Consider the following 12,050-nt stretch of genomic DNA (forward strand, 5'->3'; position numbering starts at 1 on the left):
TAATGATTTAGGCTGGTGCAAAGCTTAAGTTTGTGGAGGTCTCATGCCTACTGCCTTAAATCCTTTCAATGACATTGGCTAACAAAGAGAATGCTGTCTCTTTCATCTTCAAGCCATCTATAGCATCCATGGCTCTGGAGTATTTCTCATCTCCTATTAATGGTACTGTTCAAAGGCTTATTTTATGTTGGTTCACTCACAGTTGGGTGTTAGTTAAACCTTGGCTTAATCAAAAGATGGGGCTCTAATCTATATAGAATAATAAATGCATCACTTGCAGTTCTGCCTAAGTTCTCCCACCCATAAATGACACCTTAAGTGTCTCTGCTCTCGTCTGTCAGATTAATTTTCTTCCTTTGAAATGGTTCTGAAATGTTAACATTGGGGTTTTTTATCAGTGCTATTTTCCTTTCCAGTGCTGTCCTTGAATACCAGCAAAATAATATTTTTGGTAAATATGCACTAGCCATAATATCTTAGTGTATGTAAAATGATAACCTAAACCTAACCCCTAATGATTTTCCCTTTTTTTAAAAAATTTTTCGTGGGACATGTAGCTTTAGGGGCGGTCTTGTCAGCTGAGATAATTTAAAAATCAGCTGGAGATGGTGTTTTTAACCAACTAACACTAATGTACTTAATAAGCTGGTAACAGCAGGTAAATGTGATATTTGATATGTTGATATTTGATTTAGCTTTTTTTTTTTTTTTTTTTTTTTTTTTACAGCTTTTTCTTCTTTTGAAAACATCTTGGGTTGTTACTGTAGTAATTTAAATCTATCAGTTGTCATGACCATGTGTGTGTTACAGTTAAGAATCTGTTGAATCAATAAAATAATAATACATATTAATGAAATGGGGGTTTCCTATAGTTTTTATTGGTTGAATACCAAAAAGAATATATAGATACACTTAAATGTGCATGTATTTCTACCAATTTATTCTGCATTCGATTACTGGGGCATTGGGGCTGAGCCTGGCAATAACTTTTTGCTTTTAAGTTTCAGTCTCAATTACAGAGTAAAATTAGAGTAATGAAAGAACCACCACCATCATGACTAACAAACATGCCTTATTCCCCTTAATTTTTAATATTTTGGTCTTTAGTCATTGATTCCATCAAACTCTTACCTCTTTATAGTAAAAATTTCCTCTTGTTTATTTAGAATGTTTTTTGGAGCTCTAAGTAAAAATGTTGCCAGATTTTTCTATGGATTACATACTGTATATTTGTTTACTGAGATCACAGTATCTTCCCCTCTTGTGTCCTCTTACCATCAAAAGATGGTAAGTACGATGGGGCTACTTACCATCTTTTTATGGTAAGTAGTCCCAGCGTGAAGCCTCCTGTTATGTGTAGAATCTCTCTGTTATGCAATGACTGCCTGGTTGCCCAGGAATAACTGTTAAACATTTTGGAATACAGGTATATCTTCTTTATGTTTTCTCTTGCTTTGCTTTTCCTTCTGTTCAGTTCCTCTCACATATGAATCTGTTGAACTTTTGTACAAATGCATACGCCATTAAAAGTATGAAGTTGAATCTAATAAAACGATGCATGTTTTTGTAAGTCTGTCTTTTTCTCACTGTCTCTTGACCTTTTTCTGACTCTCAGGCCCCAGTACTTCAAGATCATTGAGGAGTGTGTGTCTCAGATTGTGCTTCATCGTAGTGGCACTGATCCAGACTTCAGTTACCGCAAGCGCCTGGATGTTGACTTCAGCCACCTGTTAGGCAAGTCACACATTTCTGGCAGTTTTTACAATATTGATGGTAGAGTGAAGCATAAATAATTTTCATTTTGTTTTTTTCTCAGAAGTGTGTGTGGATAAAGCTCGAACTGATGAGTATGAACAGAGAGCTTCAGAACTAGCACAGAAGGCAAGTACTGACAAAAAGCAACTTTTCATCCTACTAGACATCCACTACAGCAACTGGTGAAAACAAAACCCACCAATGCACATTTGCACTCATTCTACTTTGTTCTGTAAAATATATGTATATTTTTTAAATATAAAATAAATAAATTAAAAAATATATATTTTCAACCCTATATAACACAGACAATTCCTAGGGGCTTGTTTTATTAAATCAACACAAGATCAAAAGAACAACTTGGTAGCCAAACATGCTGTAAATTTGAAGTCATCATCTAGCAGAAAATGATCATAAATCAGAAAGTCTTTTCCAAAAACAGTAAATGGAATCATAAAGTTGATCTTTATAGAGTATAGTGATAATTAGGTTCCTTACCTTAAAATCCCAATGACAGTTATTGAAATTAATGCAAGGTAAAATGTATTGGTCAGAAACAGTTGTACAGTGCTGTGAAAAATAAATTATTCCTGATTTTTTTTTTTTTTGCATATTTGTCACAGATCATCAAACAAATTTGAATATTACACGAAGATAACCCAAGTAGATACAAAGTGCAGTTTTTAAATATTTTATTCATTTCATTTATTAAGCAAGAAAAGCTGTCCAAATCTACCTATGTGAAATCATAATTGAGCTTTGATAAACCACATTTTTTGGAAAGCTGAGTTAAATTTCACTTGTCGCACCCAGGCGTGATACCTAACAGACCTGTTGAATCAAGAAATCACTAAGAATTAAGTATCCTGTCTGACAAAGTGAAGCACGCTAAATGTTCTCAAAAAGCAACACATCATGCCATGAATCAAAGAAATTCAAGAACAGATGAGAAACAATTGACGTATCGGTCTGGAAAGGGTAGTAAAGCCATTTCTTAGGCTTTGGGACTCCAGTGAACCACAGTGAGAGCCAATATTCACAAATGAAAAAACTTGGGCAGTGGTGAACCTTCTCTGGAGTGGCCAGCCTGGCAAAATTACTCCAAGAGCAAAAAGACAAATCATCCAGGAGCTCATAAAAGAATCCAGAATAACATGTAAAAAACTGCAAGCCTAACTTGCCACTGCTGACCAAAAAGAACACAAAGGCTCATCTCACATTTGCCAAAAAACATCTTGACTATTCCCAAGACTTCTGGGAAAATATTCTGTGGACTGATGAGTCAAAAGGAGAACTGTTTGGAAAGTGTGCAAATCATTACATTTGATGTAAAACTAACTTTTGTACAAAGACCACCATACTGACAGTAAAACATAGTGGCAGTGGGATGGTCTGGGGCTGCTTTGCAGCTTCAGGACCTGGTCGACTTGCCATAATTGATGCAACCATGAATTCTGCGCTCTACCAGAAAAACCTGAAGGAGGATGTCCAGCCATCAGTTTGTGACATCAAGCTCAGGCTAACTTGGGTTATGCAGCAGGACAGTGATACGGAACACACGAGGAAGTCCACCTCTGAATGGCTCAAAAAAAAAAAAAAGAACAAAACAACTAAAGACAAAATTAAGGTTTTGTAGTGGCCTAGTCAAAGTCTGGACTTAAATTTGATTGAGATGCTGTGGCATGACCTTAAATTGGCCATTCATGCTTGCAAACCTCAAGTGTGGTTGATTTAAAACAATTCTACAAAGAACAGTGGGCCAGAACTCCTTCACAGTGATGTGAAAAACTCATTGCCAGGTATCGCAAACGCTTGATTGCAGTTGTTGCTGTCAAGGGTGGCACAACCAGTTATTAGGTTTAGGGGGACACTTTTTCCCATAAGGCCAGGCAGATTTGGACAGGCTTTTTTTTCCCTTAATAAATTAAATAATTTAAACTTCATTTTTTTGGTATTTATTCCAGTTATCTTTGTGTTATATACAAATTTGTTTGAATCATTTGCGTGACAAAGGAAGGGGGAGAATACTTTTTCACAGCACTGTACATACTGTATGGTCCCCAGAAATGTATTGAAAATTGTTCTTCCTATATCATTTTAGATGAATGGTAAGTTTGTTGTGAACTGTTTGTTCTACTATCTTTAGGTCTATGCTTTTAGGTTCACAACACAAATGGACTTTGTAAATTTGTAACATAAGTTGCAAACACCATTGCAGTTTATGCCAGTACAACACAAACAGACACATGCTTGTGAAATGAGGGAGGTAAAATGGATCGGCTGCTGAGGGTAATTGTAGTTGGGCTAGCAGCAGGTTGTAAATCCTGATTAGAAGGATGAGCTCAATGATTGGTTTATATATTGTATTTAAAGGAATGGGTGTTTGACACAGGGTTGGAATTAAATCAGTAAATAAAGATAATCAAGGTAAAATGAATGTTAATTATATAAAATAATTATCATTTGACTTGATGAATAATGCCTATTTTAATTCTTAGTTACATGAATTTGGTATTAGTGTAGTGCAGTTAATTTGGATACATATTTCTATTTTTAGTTTGGCGAGGAGTTTCTAAGCAGACAGGAGGCACAAGCTCAGCTGGTGAAGTGTGAAGAAAAAATAGCTGAACTGCAAGCGGAGCTGCAGGCCTTCAGGTCCCAGGTACATGGCATGTATATCTTTTGTTTTCAATGTAACTTTTTGTAAATTGTGTTTATTTGTCAGGGGATGTGAAATGTGAGAAAATTTTGAGTTTGTCATACAACTGCTACTGAACTTTCTTTTCTTACTTTCCATTATGAGATGTTCTTGTTATTTTGGGTTGCTGGCTGAGGCTGGGGGTTTTATTCACTGGAGTGAGTTTGGAGCGAGGGAGTTTGGTTTGACATGGAGGCTGCTCTGCTGGCTAGCTAACACTAAGTCTAATGAGAACACTGACCAGTCCTCCATGTTGGCCATTTCTAATTCTCTGATCTCTATCCCATAAGAGGAAATTGTTCTAAAAGCAATTTATTCTGACAACCCCCTTCAGCCCTCACTACTGGCCCTCTCATCAACCTTCGTACCACTCCAGAGAGTTGTTCCTATGCCCTGGAACTGCAAGATAACTACATAGTCAGTGAGAGAAAGAGAACTTCCCTTTTATTTTCCTGATAATTTTTCAATTTGAGTGAGCAAACACAGATAGAATACTCAAATACTACTACCTTGGTTCAAATGACAGTGGTGCATTTAGCTGGTGCACACATACACATACGTAGACATGCACATGCAGGCACACACACACACACAACTTTGGCTGTCTTTGTTTGGAGTGCCTATGTCACTCTTAACTCTCACCCACACACACACACACACACACACACTTGTTAATTCAGCAAAGGTGTTTCTCCCTCATGAGGCAGTGGCAGAGAAGGGGCCCAGGGCTGACCTTTAGTGTGTGTCTTTAATCTAAAAACTGGTGCATGGATCAATAAGCCATTTGTTCTGTATGATACAATTTACGAAGCTTTGTAGCCCCGGTTATAACATTTGATTTTTAGCTTTGGAAAAAACAAATTATTGTGGGTATGTTCTGGACAGAATCTGGACCATTTATGAGCACTGGGCTTCTGCTGGATGGTTGAGAGAACACGCCTCTATTATCTGTAGCACAGTGGTATTAGACGGGAAAGCATACCACGCTACACACTTGGCAGACACAGTAGTTCATCTGCTTCCACTTTCTCTCCAGTCTTTTTTTTTTTTTTAGCTGCAAATTCAGTGTTTATTTTCCTTGTCTGGTGATCTTCTGATCATACTAGAAACAAGAATCTTACAAACAGAGGAATTATGGACTGACTTAAAATGATTTAAACCCTTTGGAGCATCATTTATGTGGTGACAAGGCAATTTTAAGGTTAATGTCACTCAAAATAGATTTTTTTGTCATTTAATTCAAGAATTCAATCACTACAAAGGTGGCTCAGTACCAGCAAGATAAATAAATGTGAAGGGGCCGATAATTCACTGACAAGGATACTGGATCCTGGGTGTGTTGTATAATCTTTGATTCTAAAACCGTGTCCAGGTAGATTTTAATATTAAAGATTATTCAATATACTTTTGCAATACAACAGTACAATGACACTTACACTTACACCTGTCTCTACAACCACAGTTGGATTTGTTGTCAGCTGAGCTTCAGTGTAGCAGTTTGTGTGTGTATATGTGTGTGTGTTGGGTTGAAAATAACCTTACCGTTGTTAATGCTGGTATTATGTTTTTATTATGAGTACATCCCCTGAAGAGACAAAACAAAGAATTAATGTTTCTTACTAACCAGTGTCATCATCAGTGCAATAATATGGGCCATTAATGTGCTTTGATAGTTTTGAATGTTAGTGGAGTTGTATGGCATGGAGCTTTAAGCTACAGTATTCTGTGCTTTGATGACACAGATAACATTTGTTAATATAATAAACTGGGATTTGGTGGTTGAGGTTTGGTGATGATAATAAAAAAAAAATCGGTATTTTACTCCAGGGAAAGTCAATAGTGCATTTAAATGGCAATTTTGTTGTTAAAAGGCATTTTCATTAATTTTAGGAAACCATTTGAATTTTTGATACAATAAGTGTTAGGAGTCTGGTGAGAAAAACCTCCACTGTCTCATTGTGCATAAAAGAAGCATTTTATGTGTACGTTCTTCTTCCTGACCAGTTTGGAGCTGTACCGGTGAGTCTCTCCTCTGCCCACGTTGGACAGGCTTTATCTTCCTCAGCATTCCCGTCTGGACCTCCACCTCCTGCTCCAGCATCTGCTGTGTCAGCTCCCCCTCCTCCCCCTCCTCCGCCTCCTTTACCCGGCTGTCCTGCCCCACCTCCTCCACCTGGACTGCCTCCTCCATTTGGTGCTCCCCCTCCACCCCCTTTAGGGTTTGGGGGTGCTCTGGGGTCCACCCCTCACCATGCATTGCCTTATGGCCTCAGGCCTAAGAAGGAATTCAAACCCGAGACTTCCATGAAGCGCCTCAACTGGTCCAAGGTATAGTTTCTAAAGTATAATAACCCTTATTACATTTTCAATCATGAGGATGACATAATATATGAAAAATATATATAGATTTATATTTATCTATATAGATATCAGATATGTTTTCCCACTGTGATGGACTGTAGAAAACAAAAGTTTAGGACATGAAACTGAAAATTAGGTCAGGTGTTTGTAGTGGCCCTTTTCCCTACTCTTAACTTTGTTCCTGATGTTCATTGGCAGCACCTGATCAGTACAGATGTTTTTCTAAGAATTAAACAACAACTTCCTACCTCAGTGCCAAACCAGTAATAATTGAACATAACAGATGATCAGATGTCATTGTCAGAGCAGCCTCAGTGGTACCTGTACAGATGTTGTTCTCTGTAGAGCAATACTGTTTCAAACCACAAGTGATATTAGTTTGGGATTTGATTAATAATTTAATGTCAGAAGTACATTGGTACAGGTGTTCAGCAAACTAAACCATATGCTTGAAATTTCAAGTGAACCTTTTAGTAGGACATGAGGAAGAATTATCTTATAGCACTTTGTATGAGACCCCAACATATGGCTATGGGACAGAGCTGTTCTCAGACTTCAGTTTAAAACTTCCAAATATTGATGAGTGGCTCAGCCAGTTTTTAGAGTAGTAAATAGACTTTTTGACCATAGAGATTTTAGTTTTTAACTGGTTCAAAGAAGCAACCAAGAAGCAGCAACGTCTTGACTTAAAAATTTTCTGTCACTTCCTCATACTATAACTAATGCATTGGAAAACAATTTACTAATCGAGTAGATATAGGGCCACATGGGCATCCCATTGCTGTCTCTTTTCACCTGACTGCAGTGTTAAGTTCGGTATCTGAGTAATTCAACTGGACTTTGGTTCATCAAGATTTTGGTATGTAAATAAATAAATATAACGTGATGTAGGACTATAGGCTGTTAGTTACTTAAGATAATATTAAGGTTAGCCCAACAGTAGTAGAGTCAGTGCCTTTGAACATTATGGAACTGCTACTTTATTGATATGACCTTAATTTTAGATCTTCACATGTTCACAAATCACTTACACTTTTGAGGGTTTCAGAGTTTTATTTTATTTTTGTGTTGTGTGTGTATGTATCTGCTATACTATCCCGAAGAAGGCATTTCATGCCAATATAATGGAAAACACAGAGAGTACTGAATCCACTTTTCTGTATGGTGCTGTTCAGGGTTATCCTTACAATGGTAACAGCCCATGAATTCCAAGAAAAATTTGGGCTTGGTGCCTTGGTATATGTTTTCTGTGTCTACAGTATTCAGAGGAAAAACAAATTTAAAAGAATCACCAATTTCTTCACAGTAATTTAAACAATGCTATTGTGCAACAGGCTAATAGTGTACCGCTTGTAACATATATTTACCTTCAAAACTAACTATTATTGTACAGTAACTTAATTAAGAAAATTGTGGATGTGTGTTTTCAGATTCATCCTCAGGAAATGTCAGAGGGCTGTTTCTGGGTGCGGGCAGATGAGGACCAATATGCAAAACCGGATTTACTGAGCAGATTTGCTCTGACCTTTGGTTCTCAAAAAACAGGTTAGACCTTCATATTTTTCTATACTTTTTATTTTTTTTATTTTTATATCCATCTGGTCAACAGCTGGACCTATTCTGAGACAGCTTTGTTGTCATCATCTTGCAGATGTTTTCACACAGCAAAGCATCTGTGCTTAACATATTCTTTAAATTATTACTACACAGTATATAGATTTTTTTTTTTTCTTTCAATCATATTCAGTGAACTTTTTACAGAGACCTTTAAGGGCATTTTTAAAAACTTCTGTTCCTGTAGAGATAATTCTAAACTGTATAGTTCTACTCAGTGCATACTCTTCTCCACTTCACTTTCTCTTCCAACTCCCTGTCCCAGCTTTCTGGCTTGTGACTGTAGCACTTGTACTTAAATTTCCAGTGTGGTTTTAGGAGGGAAAATGGCAGGGTTCCAGACTCAAGCTGGAGTGGTAAAAAGGAGAAATGATGTGAATGTGTTTCTTCTTTTGTGTTGTCCATGTATGTGTGTGCTTGGGAACTGGCTGTGTGTCTTCATTGAAGGGTCTTTGTAACACATTACAAAGATGAATGCAAGTGTGTGAGTGCTTGTAACCCTCTGGGCAACTGTTAGCAAACAAATAGATTTTTATCACTTTAAGAGAATGGATAGTGAGATCTGCATGACAAAAGTGATCACTTATTTGTTAGTTCAATTTGGTCCAATTTCCTTTGAGGTTTTGAGCGTAGGTGGCAGTCTTAAAAAACTAAATGAACTAGAATCCTGATTTCTCTTCAATGCCTCATTTAGTTTACAATTTCCTTGGCCACTACTACCCCTGATAGTAGTGGCTAATGGATAGTGAGCTATAGACCAAAATAATTTTATAATTATCACGACACTACCTCAGTATTAGTACTATTATTACTAGTGTTTACAAATGTGATAAAAGTAAAACTCTTGATCAATCCACTGCCTAAACTCTAATGAACCGTGTGTTAGTTATAACTATGAACTATATCTACTGCGTAAACAGTCTTAATATGGTTATATGAAGAGATAATAAAAAAATTATATTGAAATCATGCCCAACACTATCCAGTAAACTATATATTTCACATCCATTGTCTATAGTGCTTTAAGCAGTGCAGGTTGTCATGCTGTTTTAGGTTTTGCTGGGCCACTTTGACATTTCCTGGTGGTAATGCTGCATGGTAAGACACCGTAGAACTACATCCTTGCATATTAGTATGGCTGGCAAGATATGGAATATTCATGTACAAGGTTGTTGGAATGATTAAAGCTAGAGCAGGATGTAGCAAGAGATGTTATCAGTCTTGTCCTCTTCTGTGCTTGGTCTATTAGTCCCGTCTCTGATGATTTATTCACGTCTTGTATTTTCTTTCTCGTCTTGTCACCGACTCAGCTAGCTTACGTCAATTTGAATAATTCATCCAGGTGTTATCTACCTGTCACAACTCTATGCTGATCCTCGGTAGGTACACAAGACCCCCCTCCTCCCCGCACATGCCAGTGCACTCTTGTTCCCTACCTTCAAGGTGTTGAATAATGGAGGCATATCGTAATGGCAAACAGGTGTTCTCTGGAGAGGGCAATGGGAAGATGTCCACTAGTAGGTAATTGTGCTTTTTCTGTTAGGGTAACAACCTAGAGCTTGCACATTTTCACATGCAGCGTTTTATTTTACAATGAACATAAAACACAGGTTTTGTCAAATGAGAATGTATGCTGCTCTGCAGTATGCAGGCTGCCGGGTTTGTTATTGCTCATGGGCAATGCATTTTAAATTCGGCGAGAAAGCCATGAAAATTTGACTGCAACATGACTGGTGGCTTGAGCTGTCCGGCCCAGTTGCTACTCCAACTGTATATAAGTAAGTGTATGTGTATAGATACACGCATGTAGGCTTGTCTTATTGACACAGCCATGTAGCATCATGTTTCATCTCACTTAAGAGTAGCAGCATCTGGATCAGTATTAAACATTAAAAAGGACACTGTATAAAACAGGATTCAGTCAGTTTTTCTCATTAAAAATTAATTTATATCCCTTGAAACCTCCTCATTCTTTTGTAATGTTTGTGCCTCTTGCTGTAGTTTTCTAAGAGAATTCATGCCATCGTGGACACAGAGTGCTGTGGATTGGGAACAGTTTGTTTTGAACTCATCACTGTTGTGTTTTTGGCAGACCTCAATTTAATCAAGTATAAATAAAGTACAATGATAGTTTTGTTATTATTCAGTCTGAGTCTCAAGAGAAGTCTGGAAATACACATTCAACCTGATTTTTTACTGCTTTTTGAGACGTGAAACATGTTTGAGTGTATAATATAGAAGTAGATATTATAATGCTTAAATCCTTTTTGGCTACTCTTTATTTATTGAATGGGATGTGGTATTTGGCAAAGGGTTAGTGCCACTTTAACACATCTCTTCAGTGAGCAAATTGCATTAAATGAGTGTTTTTACATTTAAGTGAGCAGGACAGAATGAGCAAAATTAAAGACCATACTGAATAATAGGAGTTGATTTCTCTGCTCTTCTCTCAAGTCTTTGCTTGTTAGCTGTACCCTTTGAAGTGTAGTGTAAATGTCTTGTCCTAAACAATAAAAATGAATGGAGGTTATGTTTTTAGCCTAACAGAGGAATCGCAAAGTAGGACTATGTACGGGGGATGTAGCAGTGCATTTTGCGTGGTACAAGTGTTAAAAATAAACAAACTAAAATGAACTTTATAAATTGTGTGCTCAATCTCAGCCAATCTGCATAAAAGATTGGGCACAATTTGACAGGTCACACGATTGATACCTACAGCCAGTCATGCTCGCCCTGGCGGGCAAATTAAGGTCCCCATTTAACCTGATGTAACCTGTAAGACAGTGCAAGAGAATTTTGACACTGTTCTTTCCCCTTTTCTTTCTGTCAGTCTTGTTTAATGTTTATGTTCCTTTTTATCGACCTGTCTTTTCAAAAGGTATGTATGATCTTGATGTATATCGGAAATTTTAAAAATATACTTCCATTAGATAGTTTCTTTATATAGCCTGCCTACCACTAGCACCTTAGCAGTGCCAAGTATAGTACTGAGTACGTGAGAGAGTAATAAGTGTCTATCTTGTCTTGACTAATGCTATGTTTGCTAAACAAATACAGTGCTTTTTCAGTTTAGTATGATCTCTTATTTCTCTTTGCAGCCTTGTATCTTTATGCTTTTATAATCAAATGCATTAACTTCCAAGCTTTACTACACCTCAAATTATTCCTTACATTGTATGTTGTCTGTTCGGACTCTTTTTTTCAATTTCTGTAGCTGCTTACCTCTTAACCTGATACAGTAGATATCTATGAAACTTACCTCCAATAGAAGAAATAGCCTAATTGAAGGTAAATGCCACTGATGCTGAAAGCTTCATGCCTCCAATAAGGGTGTGCATTAACCATGTCCATGTTTTTGATCACCAGATATCAAACACAATGTACAATGTCACATGTTGTTTTTAAACATGAAGACACAGCCTTTAAAATTAAACAAAAAACAAAATTATTTGACATAAATGGAAAAAAATGTATGCCTTTTATCAAAAGATTGTAATGTATGGCAAAATAGTATAGATTTCAATAAAAGCAAGTGAATTGGGCTCTACAAGAAACATAATGTTACTAAGGAATGCTCTGATTGCGTTGTTCTGTGGGGGTCTACAGCAGCTGAGTTCATCCA

At 37.0% G+C, this 12,050-nt stretch overlaps 1 protein-coding gene across 4 annotated transcripts in view; it reads left to right on the forward strand.

The window, feature by feature from the left end:
- The window catches only part of LOC113138094 (protein diaphanous homolog 3), a 140,279-nt gene that overhangs the window by 29,948 nt on the left and 98,281 nt on the right, over positions 1-12,050 (forward strand). For all 4 annotated transcript variants that reach the window (XM_026320237.1, XM_026320239.1, XM_026320238.1 and 1 more), the window contains 5 exons: positions 1,616-1,734; positions 1,817-1,881; positions 4,313-4,417; positions 6,458-6,781; positions 8,245-8,359. In XM_026320237.1, the coding sequence (XP_026176022.1) occupies positions 1,616-1,734; positions 1,817-1,881; positions 4,313-4,417; positions 6,458-6,781; positions 8,245-8,359 (728 nt within the window). The remainder of the gene's footprint in view (positions 1-1,615; positions 1,735-1,816; positions 1,882-4,312; positions 4,418-6,457; positions 6,782-8,244; positions 8,360-12,050) is intronic.

Source organism: Mastacembelus armatus, chromosome 3 (genome assembly GCF_900324485.2).
Source record: "Mastacembelus armatus chromosome 3, fMasArm1.2, whole genome shotgun sequence".
Classification (NCBI taxonomy): domain Eukaryota; kingdom Metazoa; phylum Chordata; class Actinopteri; order Synbranchiformes; family Mastacembelidae; genus Mastacembelus; species Mastacembelus armatus.